Raw genomic sequence first — 20,020 nt, 5'->3', positions numbered from 1 at the left:
TCTTTTTAACCCTAGTGTTGTCCTAATCGGTAATAATCGAGTGAGACACACAAATAACAAATATCGATTCTCCATTTACTTTTGTCACAGATTATATAATACTATACTAGTCTTGTTATTTATGAACGCAGTTTACTTGCTGCCAAGTGGCACTCCTGTGAATACGTTCTGACTTACGTCAGTGTGGGTGTTTCGGTTTCAGTGTGGCGGCCATTATACTACGTTTAATTATTTAGTTTTTTTGCTGTTTAGTGCTTTACCAAACAAAGAACTTGAATATTTTAGATATATTCTCTAAAGCCATACTTTTGGACAAAATACGTTTATAGTACAAATATGAATCCAGAATAGTAAGTACCAATTCCATATCGTGGCGATTGAAAACAAGGCAGGGCATAAATCCGTTCTATTTCGCACATTCATTGTCTTTCGATACAATTTTTCTTTCACTTTAAACAATTTTTCAACGTAAACCTTTCTTTTAAAATGATATTAAGCTTAAATATTGATAAATGATGTGGTGACTCATTGTGTTCGTGTTAGGTACATTCGAGGAATTTATGGAGAAAAAAATAGTTATCATAATCAAGTGTAATATGAATGGCGCACTTGCTAACGGAGATCATGAGACGGCCACGATTACACTCTGAACTCTGCGCGTGCTCGATTTGTGATGAAATATTTTCTCTTTGTTACTCGTATACGCCTCCTTTGTAATGGCATATTTGTAATCTATGTCATTTCCAAGTTTGCTCACGTTTGTCATTCATTCTACGAGTATCACATAAACGATAGTACTGTTTGACTTACACTAATATGGGTCTGATTTGCATTGTCTTCATTGTAACAATCGTTATTTTAATATTTGTGAGCAATTATTCATTTCAATATTATCCTTTCCAGCGACTATCTGTTCAAGCTGCTCCTTATCGGAGACTCCGGAGTGGGCAAGTCCTGTCTCCTACTCAGATTTGCCGATGACACATACACAGAAAGCTACATCAGTACTATTGGTGTGGACTTCAAAATTAGGACTGTAGAATTAGACGGCAAGACAATAAAGCTACAAATATGGGACACGGCAGGTCAAGAGCGGTTTAGGACCATTACCTCGTCATACTACAGAGGAGCACATGGCATTATTATTGTCTACGACTGCACAGATCAGGTCAGTATTCTGATATTTTCTTGGATTTTGGGTCAGTCAACTGTATTTTGTTATTCTGTGCCTTTGTATGCAGGCAACTTTCAGGATTCCTTTGAAAAATAATTAATAATGATTTTTTTACATTAATTGAGTTTTAATAGTGACGCAAAAGGCATAGTCATGGCAACAAAGTTAGCAAACAACAACAAAAAATGGATTGACCCTTTCATAATTTTCTTATTGTTCTGGTAATGTGAAATAATAACCAACCTCAAATCAAATTCATTTTAAATGAAAGCTTGATCAGTTCTTGATATGTATGAAACATTTAATGAATAAATAAAAACAACCTAGCTGTTGTTCATTCATACATTCATTCATATATTTAGTGGTTTTTATTTTATTTTATTAAATATTAATTTTTTAATTAAAAATACATAGGAAAGAAACTTAGTAGACAACAAACAAAACTTAGTAAATAACAACAACAACACAGTAATAACAACAGGCAGTCTTATCACCAAAGACACCAAATAGAAATCTCATCTTAACGAGAAAAAAAAATATGCAGTGCATCTTCTTCTTTATCCTCTCCTTATCCCATTATTTGGGGTCGGGTCTCCTCACTTTTCTGCGCCAAGTCGTACCATCTTGGGTTGTCTGCTCAGGCAATTGGGCTTTTTTGAGGTCTCTTTCTATGTTTTTCCACCATGTGGAAGGGGGGCGACCTCTGCCTCTCCTTGTCTGTTCTGGTAGGTTCAGCGCAATTTGTACCACATGGTCTTCTTCTCTTCTTTTGACATGGCCATACCAATGAAGACGATTTTCAAGGATTTTATCCGCGATCGGTGCAACTTTGAAACTACCACGTATGTATTCATTTCGGATTCTGTCCATTCGGGTTACACCTCCCGCCCACCTGAGCATCTTCATCTCATTGGTATGTGCCTTTTGTTCGTGCGACTTCTTTGTTGTCCAACATTCAGTGCATGGTTGAGAAAAAATAGATAATCAAAACAAAACATGTTGTATTTTGCTAGTTTGCCCTCTTCTGTTTTCTTATGTTTACAAATTATTTGTAGATAAGCTAAAAAATAGATACTGATGGTTCAACATATCAAAGCCCTACTGTGACTCAAGATTGAGATCAAGTTCAATATTTAATTGATTCAATACGAGCATGAATAAATTTGCTCATGACCTTTATCTGCCAGACCATCTATTGAATACATTGAGACATAATTACAATCTATATTGTTTGATAAACTGAAATAAATGTCATATACTAAGAAAAAGTGACCAAGGCCTCCAGTGCCCCAGGCTGGAATCGAATCAGCGTCCTCTGCTATCGCGGCAGGTGCCTGTGCCATTCGGCCACTGGGCCACAGCGGCATAGGTCGAAATTTTCCAAGTATATGCACTTGTTACTGAAGGCTATGGCATTTATTTCAGTTTAAAATTTATATAGTAGTGTTTCTACTTGTAATAAAAACAAATTAAAGTATTTTCTGAAAATAATTTATTTTGTTCTAATACTTCTAACAGTATATAGTTTAATTTCCAATACAGTTGGGGGTTTCCCATAATTTATCTCAGTTTTGGCCCCATTGTGGAGCATTACCAGGGTTTTTAGGGTGAATCAAAACCCGGACACTATCTTTATAAAAAAATATTTTTAAACAATAATGTTTTTCTGTGTCCAGCTGGGCTAGCACGTGATTGGCGCGAGAGTAGAATAGAATAGAATAGAATTTGTTTATTCATTATAAAAACACAATACAAATTTGTATCACAAACTTATACGTATTTTAAATAATTATCGTCAAACATCATAATATTCATAATTATATAAGTACATATGTACATTACAATTTATTTGAACTTAAACTAAGTATCTCGACGCGACATAGCCTACCCGTCCCTCTTTAATTCATACAGTTAGTAAAATACGGGTAGTCTATCTCGCGGCGAGATACTGTCGCGCCAATCATGTGCTCGGCCTACAGAGAAAACCCACCCATTTAACCCTTAAATGCGTATTGTTGCCAAATGTATACAAAGCATTAATATATTACAAAAATTAATATATTTATTTATATTTAAATTTTATTAAATTTAGTATTTTGTGTTAACCCTTAAATCATGCATTTAAGGGTTAACTGAAACATGGTGTTTTCCCTAGTGTAAATTTAATTTGATATCGTGACGAGCGTTTGCGTTATGTCCATGTGTATTGTATGGGATTTTGAACAGCGCACCAACCGGGACGTTTTGTAACTAAAGTCCCATACAAAATGACTTGACGTAAACTCGTACGTCACGTCACGTCACGCTATCGAATGAAATGTACACTAGGGGTACAGTCGACGTCAGATATATTAGAGCGGCCAAGGTGCTCACAAATATCTAAACACGCCTCTATTGTCAAGGCGTTAGAGTGTGTGTTCAGATATTTGTGAGAACCTTGGACGCTTCGATATATCTGATGGCGACTCTACAGCAACACAGACGGTAGCCCTACATAAGAATCAAAGAATTCATGTTAATTTTATGAATTATACTATAGCAGTTACATTCTAGAAAAGACTAACAAAACAAGTTACTAAGCAACTGATCTGTTAAATCAATAATTTACCCTTTATGACTGACTTAAATTTCAAGACATTGGGCCTGATATACACTATCTAATATTTATTTATTTTGAAAACCTAAAACATATGTTAACTAGAACAAGAACAATGAGATTATATTTAAAAGAATCTACTTGACTTGATCCAAGTAGGGAAATCCTGTATCTATTTTCATAATAAATTGACACTGTGGAACTCAAATCAATTTCAATTAAATGTGATAATGTTATCTATACTCCAATCAAATACTGATTAGCATAATTTATAATGTCAAAAAATATATGGGCTTCATATAATCCTACAAAAATTACACATTATTTTAACTCTCATTAATTTATGGTTTGATGAAATTTAGTATTAATTCTATTCTAAAGTAGGTCAGTGAAAGTACAGATTACAGAACTAAAATTGTATGAATGTTTTGTGTCGTGTTTGTGTTTTGTTGTTGTTGAACTATTCTATTCTATTATGACCACAAATCATGACTTATTCCATATTATATCATCACCTACCATTGGTGGACGACAACCGCTTGCTCCCTGGATATTGACGTTATGGAAAATATTTTTATGAAATAATATGTGTATTAACCACATGGAAAACCGGTCTAACAATTCCTCTCAAGTTTTACGAATTGCTATTATAGTTTGAATCTTCTCAAATGATTTTTACGCCAGACCCTAATCTGTTAAACAAAAGAAACAATGGCTTTTGTTTAACAAATTAGGGTCTTTGACGTAAATAGCATTTGAGAAGATTCAAACTATGGATGGTATAGAAAGGATCGCAATCTCTTATGGCAGAATTGTTGTAAAAGTGACCGCGTTAAGCTTTAAATAATAGTTCCTAATCTCTCCAGTGGCGCTAGTTAGGCTCTGGGACATGAGTATAACATGAACCATATAAGGCAACAAATAACCCGACCAAATTACGTAGGTTGTTTTTGGTAGTATTTCGGTGTATGGTGGCGCCGCCTAATTACTGTTTTTTGATGGGCACTTTGCATACATAGAGATTTGGCTCCTTTATACAGTCTCCATGATTCAAACTATACCAGTGTGAACAATGATTTAAATGCGCAATTAATTGTCTGTCAGATGAAACAGGATAAAAAGAAGAGAAGGAAAAACTGTATGTTAACTCTTTACGCTTAAACCGCTGAACCGATTAAAATTCATTTTGATATATATATCGTTTGCGTCCCGAGATAGGAATTATGATAGTTTTTATCACGGAAATCATCCCCTAAGGGAAAGAAAAGGGGATGGAATTTACTATGTTAGTGGGATATGGAAGTAATAATTCTACACAGATAAAATAGAGGTCAGATGTTAGTTCTGTTCTAAATATAAATGACCAAACATCCAAAAGTAGGTAAATAAGTTTTTCTCTGTATCTCGGTGACCTAGCGCCCAATAATTGGGTAGCCTTCAAGATAACTAGTTTGCGCGTTCAATACACTTTGTTTAATAAATATGTACAGAATTTAAACGTCATTGATAATCTGCGTCTTAATTGTTTATCTATTGTTCTATGTTTTAGCGGTTCGCACGAAATATGCAATCTAAATGTTTTTATTGCAGGACAATTTATTACATATTATTATGGGTTATTCTTAGATAATACAGTCGCTATTAGATATATCTGAGCGCCCAAGGTGCTCAAAATATCTGAACAAGCACTAACTTGATATAATAGAGGCTTTGTTCAGATATTTGTGAACACCTTGGTCGCTCAGATATATCTGATGGCGACTGTACCTGGATTTTTGTAAGAATTTTCAGTGTTGCCTATGTATAAATAGGTAATACAAGGTACCGGACAATAGATTTGCAAGATTCGTAAAACAATTAAACAAAAGCGAACGCAACTTTTTATTTATATATAATATTCCTTGCAGTAGCTAAACGCAGCCGTCGGGCTCGGTTAGTATCCGGAGGCTTTTTTAAAGCACCAATTGGAGCGCTCCACATAAACTGTATCGCGGCCAATTAGATGCACCTAAATTTAAACCACCCTCGTTCAATTTTGCTAGATCACTCTCTCATAAGTCTCCATACCATAACCAATTAACCACCACTTCTACACCTTTTAACCGTTTTGTCAAGGAACTCTTTTTGTAAACCAGTATATTTGAAAGATTATATCAGTTTACTTCAAATCGAAGTCTTTTTATTTGAGTCGTCGTGACCTGCACGGCGGCTACAGTTAGTAATACATTACAGTGCCAGCTCATTAGTACTCAAGTACGTATAATTTGCACTAAACCCGCTTGTTTGGCGGCGCGCCAAGCTCGCCTAACTTCAATATGTAAACAATGCCAGGAACCACTAATTACATAAACATACTGACGTCTAAACAGTCAATGCTAAGAGCATAAGTTTAGGTTCAGATATTGTGTCATTTTCTCAATAATAAAAGTACATTTGGCATCGTCACGTAAATTCAACCGACAGACGCAACCTTTGTCAATTGTCAAACGAATTCTGGACATATGGTGTGTCTTAAGGGGCCCACTGACTATCAGTCCGCCGGACGATATCGGCCTGTCTGTTGTTCGGAACTGTCAAATTTTTGTTCTAAAGAGGCCCACTGACTATCAGTCCGCCGGACGATATCGGCCTGTCAGTTGTTCGGAACTGTCAAATTTTTGTTCTAACTGACAGGCCGATATCGTCCGGCGGACTGATAGTCAGTGGGCCCCTTTACCGACAGGGTGATATCGTCCGGCGGACTGATAGTCAGTGGGCCCCTTTACCGACAGGGTGATATCGTCCGGCGGACTGATAGTCAGTTTTAACCTTTCAAGTGGAATACGTCATTTTTGAGTTGAAGTAATTTCTATTTTATTTTAATTAATCAAATTCCAAATTTAAATGACAAATTGTCCGCGTGCCATTTCCTGCCACTTCAAGGGTTATATACAAATAATTATTTAATAAATTATTATATATTTATTGTATAATTTCTCATAGATACGCGTGCAAACTTAACCCATTCACCGCTATCACGCCTATCACGAAGCCGAGTATTATTTGACAATAGTTCAAAATATTTGTGAACTCTGTTACGGCTATCATGTGTAACTAATCGCCATAATTACTGAGAACTGATAACACTGCTTGTCTATGAGCTCGGGGTCAATGACTCATTATCAAGCCATTAATGTCACCTGTGGCCGTAGCACGGTCGCATTTTTATCACCTGTCACCATGCCTGTCACGTTCTAAGAAGTATCTTCTTCTTCCTACCCTTATCCCACGTTATGTGTGTCGGCACAACATGTTTTTCTCTTCCATTCTCCTCTATCTTTCGTCACCTCAGCACTCACTCCTTTCTTTCTCATATCCTCTTTCACACAATCCATCCATCGCTTTTTGGGTCTACCATACGCTCTCCGTCCATCAACATTCATCCCTAAGAAGTATGTAAGTGCGAAAGTGACAGACGATAAAAATGGAACCATGCTTCCACCGCAGATGTGTGCGGCGTGGATTGACTGAAGATGCCTGCGTTATCGTAGTTTAATCAAACTACTCTCGCGTCGAATGATGGACCCTGTTCCTAGAAGTCTCTTTTGGTTGGGCTTAATTAAAAAAAAACCGGCCAAGTGCAAGTCGGATTCGCGCACGATGGATTCCGTACCATTACGCAAAAAACGACAAAGAAATCACGTTTGCTGTATGGGAGCCCCACTTAAATATTAATTTTATTCTGTTTTTAGTATTTGTTGTTATAGCGGCAACAGAGATACATCATCTGTGAAAATTTCAACTGTCTAGCTATCACGGTTCATGAGATATAGCCTGGTGACAGACAGACAGACAACGGAGTCTTAGTAATAGGGTCCCGTTCTTACCCTCTGGGTACGGAACCCTAAAAATGATGAAATATGTTTTACCGTATTTTTATTACTTAAATTACACTTCTAAATAAATAAATGTGTTAAACTTTCAATGTCTCCAAACATTTTACGTGACAGCTACTCCATATAACAATGATCTTGTCATAGGGACCATCGTCCGACGCGAGAGGTAGGTATATACAGGCTCGCTAAAAAAAGTGCATTCCCGTTGCCAGGGAGGTTTTATATGATTTATATATAATATATATAATAGTAAGGCGCTTCTGCCATAAATATTCCTTAATCCTTATATATTCAAATTTTACACAATATTTTAAGGACACAGTACAATAACCCACACAAAACCTGTTTTAGGTGTCGAAGCGCGACATTCCATTACAAGACAATATCTGTTGTTAATCTGACCCGGTTCTTGTTCTTAAAATGATTTATTTCATTCATTCATATCAGTGAAATTTAATTCCTTAGTATTACATATTTGTAAAGCGATAATTAACACTTTGACCGCCAAAGACGTCTACTGGCGCGCGCGGCTGCAGCTCAATATCAACCTTCGTGTATTCTGACAAGGTTAACGATGACGTGCCGCACACGATAGACTTGGCGTTTAAAGGTTTTGCCACACTGGATGCGCTCTGCGGGCAGCGGTCAGGTCAAACTTCAACTTCAAAGGTTGCTGTCAATGTTGTTTCATACATAATGCGGGTTTGACCTGACCGCTGCCCGCAGAACGCATCCGGTGTGGCGAATCCTTAAAGGGTTAATATAATAGTAATATAAATCAAGGGATCTTGAATATTAATGTAACTAACGCTTTTTTTTTTCGTTACTGCCCAGGATTCGTTCAGCAACGTGAAGCAGTGGCTTGAAGAGATCGACCGCTACGCGTGCGACAACGTCAATAAGCTGCTAGTCGGCAACAAGTGTGATCTCACCACCAAGAAAGTGGTCGATTACACCACGGCCAATGTGAGTGTATTACTACATAAAATAACTGGTTTACCAAATAAGCTAACTTGCTGTGTTTCCGATATTCTGTCAAGTGAATATCAATGTGAATGTTGGCTCATTATGTTGGTATCTTTCATCGGAAATTATTAGTCATTTTTTTCGGAATTGAGACATTTGTTAATCGTAGAAAGAATGCTCTGTAAATTAAATGTTATGGGATTGAAATCAACAAAGTTTTAAACGAAACTTTAAGGTAACCTAGGTTCGGGATACTCGAATTAGGCGAAAATAGGTCTACATTTTTAAAATTTGCCGCCTTTTTCTACTGACAAAGTGGGTGTGCCAGAGCATATAATATAAGAATAGGTAAGAGAATATCCATAACTTGACAAATAAACATCTACGCTCATCACCCAAGTAAATGCCCTCATTAGCCCTTATTTGACCCCAGGACCACTTCACTGCTAACCGGCAGCTTTGGGCGTATTTACCCTAGGGCCAAGGGGGCCATGGCCCGGGGCGGCAAAATAATATATTATTTTCCTCATATAAGATACATTATCATCACTTAATGGGACGGCGAATCTAACTGGCTCGGGGCGCTAAATATTTAAAATACGCCTTTTCCCGCAGCCATTTAACATTTTGTAACCACCTTCCAGCAATACGCGGAGCAGCTCGGCATCCCGTTCCTGGAGACGTCGGCCAAGAACTCGACCAACGTGGAGCAAGCCTTCATGACCATGGCGGCCGAGATCAAGGCGCGCGTCGGCCCGCCCTCCGCCGGCGCCGCGCCCGCCGGCGCCGCCGTCAAGATCGAGCAGGGCCGCCCCATCGACACCGGCAAGTCCTCGTGCTGCTGAACACCACACCGGCACAGTGAGTCTTCCTTACACTACACTATACTACACTACACCTGCTCTCTATCTTGCTACTTCAAATTACCGTGACTATATAACTCGTGCACCGTGTATGTGGACCCTCTGCGCTCCGGGAACGCTATGTGTATTGATTCATTTCTGATATCTACTTGGTACAGTCAAATACCGATAGACGACAATCAGTCCATGCAGGGGGGGTCACCTCTCTCTGCATCTGACAGTACAAAGTTTAATATTAACATTTATAAAACTTTCGCGTTTTCAACACATATTAAATCACTTAAATCACATTCACAATCGGGTTTAACGCGAATTTATTTTGTTACCTTTATTTACCGACGCTTCGACACATGTTTCACTGGTCCTGGTCGCAGTTACCTGACGTCTCAGCAAAATGTCAAAACAGAGATTTGTGCGACGAAAAGTGCATGGAAAAGTTTGGGGTAGACATCACATTTTTAAACTATCCCCTGCACATAATCGAAACGTCGGTAAATAAGGGTAACAAAATAAATTCCCGATTGTAAATGTGATTAGTTTAATGTTTCTACAGAGTAATGTCGTGGCCAGATCTTAGAATTGATAATTTCGTGATGTTGCAATCATTTCATGAGATCGATACCACTTTGTATTGTTGCCCAGCTAAGTGACCCACATTGAGAGCCTGATACGGAGGATTAAAATGCATTGAGCAATAACAATGTATTAACTTTTAATTACTGACGTTTACCGGAACTGCGACTTTTTCTAATTGATTATTATTTAAATTTTCAGGCTGGGCTGGCTTGGCTCGGGCGCTGTGCGATGCGCCGGCCGCACCACACATAACAAATGCAATTACCACAAATCGTTTCATCGCATCGTTAATTATATAAACTAATATAGTGCCCGACCGGCGGCGGCACAGTACGTAAAAGGTAATAAAATAATAAATACACTTGTACAATCGACAACAATATTTGCTCCAACATGTTTCCTGGCCGGGAAATAGGGCATAATAAATAAGTAATTAAAATCAATTTAATAAATAACGTTCAGCATTTTAAATCTATTTCTATGTGCTCTAAAATTCGATTTATGCTTGTCTCATTTATTAAGTTTTCTAACCTTAAAATTTACATTACTAAAATTGCTATTATATTGTGAATAAATGTTTTATTTACAAGGAAATAGATTTTTAGTATAGTAAAATATAAGGTTAGAAAATTGTTTTGATAAGATAAATATACTTATCACTACCATCTGAATGAATGAAATACTGTCAAAGACCCGAATGATTCACGATCCAAAACCGCACCAAGCACCAACTAATGTTAAAATTTCCACCAGTGTATAGTTGGTTCCCTGAACTGTCAAGTTGAACACACAAATTATCTAGAAGCAAGAATACCATAGAGATGTCATAATACCAAGCCCGAACGAGATGGCCTTATGGAACTTTCAGCAGGAGTAGCAGGAAAAGCGCTATTATCGTTTATCTTTCTTATAGTTCAGCTAAGAAATCCCACGTGCAACGTCAAAACGGTAGGTGTCTGAGGGCCTACCGCGAACACCGAAGTTCGCTAATTGCGGTTATCTTTCTCTGTCACTCTAATTATTACTCCTTAATTGAAGTAAAAGAGAAAGATGCCCGCAATATGCGTACTTCTGTGTTTGCCGTACGCCCTCTGGTGTTCCACACCAAAGCTTGGCGGGCAACAACTTAACTAAATTGTGTAGGTATTGGTATGTTGTCAGCAATGTTAAATTCTTATTACGTGTGTTTTGTCCCACACGGACGCACGCATATAGCAATTCTATGGTATAATTGCTTTTAGCAAAATATCTCTGAGAAAAGCGCCATCTATCGGTAGTGTCAAGCGTTATAGACGAGTCAAATAAGTGTTTATACCCGTACTGTGCCGCGTGTGGTATATAAATAAGCTGACTTAAGTTGCTATGTCCGAATATCTTGATAGTTAAAGGGAACGAAATGGATGGGTGTATGTTTATACATGTTTATATATAATGAATATCGTAGGTTAATTTTGTGCTGTATCCGCGAGGTCAAGATTTCAACTTAGGTCAAATTTGTATGTGAGGGCTCGTTTTGTATGTTCTAATGTTAGTGTTAGATGTGGGGGAGGTAAATAGTTTTTTTACACAGTGATGTTCAGAATTGCATAGCTAGTTGCACAGACGCTTGCTGGTACTGTCGCCATCAGATATATCAAAGCGGCTCAGGGGTTCAAAAATTATTGAACATTCACTCTATCGCCTCGACAATAGTGTGTTCAGATATTTTTGAGCACCTCGGCCGCTCCGATATACAGGTGGCTAAAAAAGAAGTGCATTTCCATTGCCAGGGAGGTTTTGGGATTATACTGAGCAACTTTTACTATGGGACCAAGCATGAAATCGCGAAAAAAAAATTACCCTCTCATAGAAAATGGACCAGCCAAAATGTATGAAACAGGCAAATTTTCTTCGCGATTTCGGGGTTGGTACCATAGTAAAAGTTGCTCAGTATAATCCCAAAACCTCCCTGGCTAACACTTGACAATATGTTCAGATTTTTGTGAGTATCTTGGGCGATCTGATGTATATGATGGCCACTGGACATAAAATGCTAATTGTTTGCAAGTGATCATCAATCATTAAAGATATTTATTGAATCAGTAATCATTAAAATAAAATACGATTTAAACTCACGTGTTTCGTGAAATGTTTCGGAGAGTCTTAAGTCTCCTTTCTCAATTTTCGCGCGAGTGAATAAAAACAAGTAAATATCGATTTCCCATACAAACATCGTCCCCCCTTCTCACCCCCTTAAAGGACGATTCCTGGGATAAAAACTACCCTATGTCCTTCCCCGGGATTCAAACTATCTCCATACCAAATTTCAACTAAATCGGTTCAGCGGTTTAAGCGTGAAGAGGTAGCAGACAGACACACTTTCGCATTTATAATAATTAGTATGGATTGCACCAATAATTATACATTTTATTTTCCAGGCAACAAGTGAGTCTAAATCGTAAAATTATTTAATATTGAATCAATCCACATGAATGTCACACGCCTATCGTACGGCGCGTTATACTGAACCTTGTCGCGATGCAGGAAGGTTGATATTGGGCTGAAGCCGCGCGTCAGTTGCGTCTTTGGCGTTGAAATTGTTTTAAAGGTGCTCCAAAATGGCAGATTGTCATAAAGATTGTAAAGGTCCCCGGGAAGCTCGGTTCTCCATACAAACGTAGTTACGCTATCATTTTAAAATGACTAGCTAGATTGCTCTGAAACTATACTTACAATAGGATAAGGTTTATCTATGTCTGTAATACCATAGTAAAAAAAATACAGCGAAGTTTTTCATAGAAAACTTGTTTTTGCTCTATTTCGTTTGTTTTATAAACTGGAGCTATATAAGCTTATTACAGACCTAGATATACCTCATGTCATTGTATATGCAAAGTTTCATTAGAATCCAACACGTAGTTTTAAAATAGGAACGAAACTCCGTTTGTATGAGAAGGTGAAATTCGGCCGAACTTGCCGGGGACTTTTAATTGCCTATGGCTTGATTTTTAAGAGAACACAATATCACTGCTGTAAAAGCGTTATTTACCTTCAGGTTCGAATTCACACAAATCAACAACTAGATGTTAACAATGATTTCATCAACATTGTAATGTGTGATCACATACAATCATGAATCTTCTATCGAAAATATTGATAGTAGACCAAGATAAGTCTGCAGCGATTTTGATAGCGCAGACTGCAAGTGTCATACTTCTACGGAATTATGACGTATAAAATAACACTTGCACAGTTCGCTGTCAAAATCGTTGCAGAGTTATCTTGGTCTAACTCTATCTTATGTTGACGCATACCGACTGAAAAATCCATATAGGTACGTCAAATTCCAATATGACTGTTATATATGGTAGCACTGCCATAATTTTTCGATGCCGCAGCGATTGTTATCTGAGACGGAGTCTTCATGTCGATATATTTGTAAGATCAATGGTGGTAAAGTAAGGATGCTAACCACGAAAAATTTCGTACATCGACCCGTATGTTCCTATCTCTATCGCACGCGCATAATTATATTGCTGTCTCGCTCGCACATTGGCATTGACCGACGCAATAATTAATTATGCGCGTGCGATGGAGATAGGAACAGGCGGGTCAATGTACGAGATTCTTTCTTGCTTTAACTTGTAGATTTGTGTGCCGTCGAACAAGTATCATTCGAGCTAGCTAGCAGCGATCTAGTTATATAAGTCTATACTTATCTGGCCCGTCCGAAGGGCCGTTTCGTTTATACCCGCTGATTTCACTGAGGTACTAATTTTATACGCACTGTGTTTAATACAAGACCGAGCTGTGTTGAATTTTGTGTTCAAATATATGTTTAACACAAAATTGTAGATATAGCGTTATGGCCTTAGAAACGATATTAGCATCCGTAGGCAGAGGGGATATAGTATTAAAAGACATTACATATATCATCGCCCACACTGTTAACTGACAGTTCTTAAACTTTATTACAAAGGGCATAAGGTCCATCGATGGACAGTTATAGTCTGCATCTTCGCAAATGATTTTTACTTCTAAGACCTAAAGTCTTAGACGTAAAAATCATTTTAGAAGATGCAGACTATAAGTGGAGCTGTTTGTACAGCAGTGTGATAGTTTTAAAATTAAATGTGACGTTTTCAACTACAAGGTACCACATTGTCGCTTGTTGATATATGGTTGATTTCTAAAGCTATATGGAAATAGCACCTTACTGACAAGCGACAATAAGTACTCTTTTGGTTGAAAATGGTACAAATGGTTTTTTATTCTAAACGCCAGAATGAATTATGATTTCGTCCTTTTATTTAAAGTAATTAAAGTATTATATTATCGCTGGTGTTTAAAATGATGGGCCGCTAATTTATTTTTTAAATCTATAGCTGACTCATTTATGTGGTTATTTTTCTACATCAGTTAGTTAACCAAATCAAGCGCTGACCCACTGTAATTCTGTATGAGGGTTCTTAGAAATTAAAACAGTATGCTAATAAAGATGTTTTATTTTAACATTATACATAAGACTCCTTAATTTAAGCTGAGGTTGAGGTTGTAAATAAAATTGTTCTGTTCAAGTTCGTGCAAAGTTAGCCTCGATGGACTCCATTGCCTCTCTAATCTCTTGCTAGCAAGGGCATAGCCAGCCAATGGACCAAAGAGGATATACATATAGGATAGAGTACTGTCATAGTAAATTTTGTAGCCACAGTAAACTCACTGCCATCTATCGACACACGATTAAAACTAAAAATAAAAATGGTAAAAAATACCATAGTGTATTTATATATAGATGATAAATGATTGCATTTATTATTTTTATATGATTTTGACCCATGTTCTTTCACTGATATGCGTTAAAATTGTTAAATAACAAACGAAAACGTGGTGGCGCCATCTGTTCGAAAAACAATTTTTTTTATTTTCGAGGCTCGTTTTTTCCATAGACTATCCACATTATCTTATGCGGAGTTATATAAATCTTTGCAATGAACTAAGGGGGGCAGGGGCAAGTTGATATCGCCGTAGGCCTAGGGGAGGGGAAAAAGGGCACACTGTATGGCCAGCTGCCTGTCTCTGCTCTCCCCTACCTACGTCCTTGGTTGCTAGCAGCAGCACCGCATCATATATTCGTAGTCGTGGCAGAGCCCCTGCAGGTTCAGGGGGCACTGGAGGAACTCGGGACACAGCACTGGTAGTTTGTCTGGAATACAATATTATCATCTAATAAGTATGAGAGCGCGACCACAGAATAAGTAATAAATAGTATTATCATACAGAACGGCCACGCACCGCCCCGCCCCGATTCGAATTACCTCGCCTCGCGACACCAGATTGACGGCCGTTTGCCGGCCGCTCAGTACTATTTTTAAGCAACTTACTCGCACTATGACGCATTACGCGTGTACAGACGTGCCGTTCACACATAGAATCGCAAATTATTTTTGATGTATAGCGTGTCCGCCCTGTGGCGCGACTGCTTTTCAGTTACGTTTTAGTTTACGATCTTGTATCATAAAGTGGTGTTACCGACGCGTACGCGCAACCGCCATTTATTACCCATCTAGCTTTTGCCCGCGACTTCGTCTGCGTGGAATCAGTAACAGCAGCTAGAGCAAGTTTAGCGCCTGGATAAAGTGTAATAGCAACCATTCAATTTGAGCATAAAATTAATTGCTTGACATAAATTACCGGGCAATTCATGAAATTTCTCAATTTCACCCCCCTTTTCACTCTCTTTAGGGGTGATTTCCGACATAAAAACTATCCTATGTCCTTCCCCGGGACTATTTAACTATTTCTATGCCAAATTTAAACTCAAATCGATTTAAGCGTGAAGAGGTAACACACAGACAGACAGACTTTCGCATTTATAATATTAGTATGGATTACCGAAATAACCCGAATACACACTACTAAGTACTAAAGATACCTTAGTAAGGGCAAGTTCCCTTTTAATACACTAGACGGCGCTGTTATTACTTCCAGTGGGTCTGTGAGCTGTAGACCTCACGAACCACCATACCTTCGCCATTTTGAAAAATTTCTATAAACTGAATTAACAAAAAAAATACATATATTTATAGGTTTCTCACAAAATTTTATGAGAATCAATTGAGAAATGAGAACAGTCGGACATACGAAAGCATACATTTTCCCAAGCTGAAACGGAGACCTTCACTTCCGCTTAATTAGAACCCTACCTAAAGAATAAGCGCAGCCGCAGCAGTACCCGTGTATGATGGCGTCATCGTCCTCGCAGCTCTTCGGAGGGCAGCCGTTGCACCACATGCCGATACCCAGCCAGGGCACGTTCCCTTTTAACAAAGACATGCTACACATGGTTATCTTATTGATGCAGAACGCACGCCGCTCTGGTGTGTGTGCGAAACAACGTTATGTGGATACTATCATAGATTTATGAACAACCTATAAGTATTAGGCCCCATTCGCACGAGAGCTTAAAAAGCGTTGCGTGTGTGACGCACCCACATATGAAAAAATTAAAATGAAAATGAAAAAATGTTTATTGGTTCCTTACAAGTAGTTTACAGCATATAATATATACTTACATCGTGAGGCTTTCCTAAGTCCATCTAGCCCTGTATCAGTCGAAGAAGGCCACAGCATCCCCGCCACATTCCCTACAAGACACACCACAAGCAATAGGCACGAGATCCTGAGAACACCCATTTTGTGTAAATGGATCCTAGTTGGCTAAATGTGGGGTTTTAAATGGGTTAACTTTATAATTAGTGGTAGGTCAGTGTCTGATAAGTTAATTGGTTAAGTAGTTGGAAATAGATAACTAGATTTCTATGAGTAATGAATGCTAAGAAGATATTTAGTTGTCTCTGGACAGCAGTGCTCATGCTCAGTATTATTGACATACCTATCTCAATACAATGCCCATTACATTCTCCAGAGTCAAAGGCATTTTGTTGTTTTAGAAAACATTTGGGAATAGGCCAGGATTAAAAAGGACTTCATACATTCAGTGCAAAGAGGATATAATAGAATAGAGCGGTACTGTCATAGTAAATTTTGTAGCCACAGTAAATTCACTGCCATCTATCGACACACGATTAAAACTAAAAGTAAAAATATCAAAAAATGTATTTATATATGGATAAATGTTTTTTTTTTATTTGCAATATTTGCATTGATTATTTTTATATTATTTTGACCCATGTTCTTTCACTGATATGCGTTAAAATTGTTAAATAACGAACGAAACCGTCAACGCCCTCTATATGAGAGTAGGCCAAAGGTAGTGGCGCCATCTGATCGAGAATCAAATTTTCTTGATTTTCGAGGCACGTTTTTTCCTTAGACTGTATCCATCTATGTATTACGGAGTTATATCTATCTTTGATTCAGTGCCAGCGCCAGACCACGGGAAAACCCGTAGGTATGTAGCGAAAAGCATACTACGAACAGAGAATCCGCCTAGCGGGTCGCTCGCAGTAAATTAGTTAAAGGGTAGGCTCTGGGAAAATGCCTTAACCTCGTAAGACCCACCATAGAAAGTTTTTTTCAATTTTTAATTTGAACCTTGTTCTATAAGTAAATTGGAACGAATTTCGTTTGTTTTGCAACACAGTGAAACAAAAGAAATGCTACTTTATATGTTCCACTAAAGGTTCAAATTAGATTGCCATGAATATGTACATTTAGACCAAAGATAGATATAACTCCGTAATAGATGGATACAGTCTAAGGAAAAAACGTGCCTCGAAAATCAAGAAAATTTGATTTTCGTTCAGAGGGCGCTACTAGTTTTGGCCTACAGTCGTATAGATGGCGTTGACGGTTTCGTTTGAAAGAACATGATTAAAAATCATAAAAATAATTAATGCAAATAAAAAAAACCATTTATCTATATTTAAATACATTCCTATCATATTTTTATAAATCTTCATTTTTAGTTTTAAAGTGTGTCCTGTCGACACACTTTAAAACTAAAAATGAAGATTTATGTAGTGAATTTACTGGGGTTACAAAATTTACAATGACAGTACCGCTCTAGTATAAGTTACTCTATGTTTAGACTCAAGAGGTTAATACACTTTTGCGGATAATAAACCGTTTTCAATAGGGGATATTACTGCAATGTTCTGCCACCAAAGTGCAGTACTCGCCTTTTTAGTAAACCATAGAGTAACTTATACATACTGTACCTTTAACAGGTTTTTGACAAGTTTTCAGAGATAATAAATTATGACATTGATGCATCAAGGCGGTTTGCTTACAGAGGACCTACCGGGAAACGCAAATCCGAAAATTCGCTATCTGCCTCTTTATCGCTCGAATATGCAAGAGTGACAGAGATGTTAAATAAAGAAATTTTCTTGTTTCCCGTTAGACCCTCAGATTGTGGTAGTGGTGCCCTGATGGCGCCCCCTACGCAGAGTTTCGCGTAATATTAGAACAGAATTACTTTGCATTACTTTTGTTTCGTTCAATTTCAAAATAGAAGAAATTCAGTTTTTAATGATTCACGGTTAGTTTCACTCGACTTTATTATATCGACCGGGATATGGACCGTTATTACCTTTTGTATTGTTTTCGAGCTCCCGATATTTCAACGCAGTTACATCTATCTTGTTCACGGGTAATTACGGGTAGGTATAATCACGCGGTCCATATATCTACCGGTCGATATGTCTACTAGAAGAAATTCAACCGAATTTCCTACACTATTTCAAATTCAACTGCCAATTTTTCTTGTAAGATGGGCCTTTTGGAGGATATAAATAATAAACTTAATTACACAAAACATTTATTACTAAACATTAGTACAATAAAAATAAACATTAAAAACATTAACATTTTTATGAAATAAGATTAAATTCAGCAATAAAGGCCCACTTGTGTTGACTAAATTATTAAACAACATTAAAGTAAATGAGATCAAATTAATCACAGATTGGTTGATAAGATTAATTTGTGCTTAAAGTATGTTGCAGTGATTATAATTATATTTGGCTAAGTATGCATTTTATAATATTTTGTGCAATTATCGATTAGACAGAAGTTTCAATCCATCAAAGGGAATAAATAATAAGTTTAGCCCTTTAAGTGCCAATCACGACACATTGTCGTCAAGCAGGTGCAACCGTTAGCAGGGACAAACTGAGCCCACGTACGCAACGCATACTTATGCGTTATGACAATCTGAACCCTACCTTAACTTGTAGCACAGTACCTAACAGAATTATGGTGCTAAAAAACATGGTAAAACAGGTTATAAAACCTGGTAAGTTGTAGCACAGTACCTAACAGTATGATGTACCTGGTGTTAAAAAACATACGCAATGATATTTATAAAACGCTCATAGAATATAATTTTGTCGCTTTATCGGACATTACGTCTGACGTTAACGACATTGTGTCGTGATTGTTTGGCTTGGATTGTTCAAACCTGTCTCAAAAAAGCGAGAGTATGCATAGGTACAGTTTTATTAAATATGACTAGACAAAGAAAAACGTAGACAAGATGTTTAAAATAAATTAAGGTTGAGAACATTTTTTTTTATTTAAGTACCCCGTTGTACAAACTACAAAAATAACTGACTAATAAAATATTCCTAAAACAATCAATTTAACTAAAAATCACTATGAAAAACAATTTCAACTTCTGTCATTATTATTACAATACATGAAAAATGTGTATAAAATCTTTGCTTAAAATACCTATCTGTGTTTGTCATACCTAATTTATTTATTTAGCTTATTTTAAAACCAGACTTACTGTTTTTCGTTTGTGATTAATGTTACTATGTTATTGACTTTCTATTTTATTATTTTATTTAGAAAACATACTAGAGTTAGACCAAGATAAGTCTAAAACGATTTTGATATCACACGCAGTGCAAATGTTATTTTAAACGTCAAACTTCTATTAAGTTATGACGTAAAAACTATCAAAATCGTTGCAGAATATTCTTAGTCTAACTCTAATAAATCTTGAGAACTACGGAGTAAAAAT

The 20,020-nt window shown here is 37.2% G+C and overlaps 2 protein-coding genes across 2 annotated transcripts; one reads left to right on the top strand and one right to left on the bottom strand.

The window, feature by feature from the left end:
• The first annotated feature begins 168 nt into the window (after nt 1–168).
• Nucleotides 169–14,526, top strand: LOC134748412 (ras-related protein Rab-1A). The gene is made up of 5 exons (XM_063683197.1): nt 169–350; nt 904–1,168; nt 8,480–8,611; nt 9,256–9,472; nt 10,249–14,526. The coding sequence occupies exons 1-4, from the start codon at nt 337–339 to the stop codon at nt 9,454–9,456; spliced, it is 612 nt and encodes a 203-aa protein (XP_063539267.1). The 5' UTR covers nt 169–336; the 3' UTR covers nt 9,457–9,472; nt 10,249–14,526.
• Nucleotides 14,527–15,134: 608 nt separating this feature from the next.
• LOC134748569 (uncharacterized) lies at nt 15,135–16,736 on the bottom strand. Its single transcript, XM_063683360.1, has 3 exons — nt 16,602–16,736; nt 16,233–16,346; nt 15,135–15,232 (listed from the first exon to the last, which is right to left on the bottom strand). The coding sequence occupies exons 1-3, from the start codon at nt 16,720–16,722 to the stop codon at nt 15,135–15,137; spliced, it is 333 nt and encodes a 110-aa protein (XP_063539430.1). The 5' UTR covers nt 16,723–16,736.
• Nucleotides 16,737–20,020: the final 3,284 nt, after the last annotated feature.

Source organism: Cydia strobilella, chromosome 16 (genome assembly GCF_947568885.1).
Source record: "Cydia strobilella chromosome 16, ilCydStro3.1, whole genome shotgun sequence".
Taxonomy (NCBI): domain Eukaryota; kingdom Metazoa; phylum Arthropoda; class Insecta; order Lepidoptera; family Tortricidae; genus Cydia; species Cydia strobilella.
This window is presented reverse-complemented; position numbering and strand designations above follow the sequence as displayed.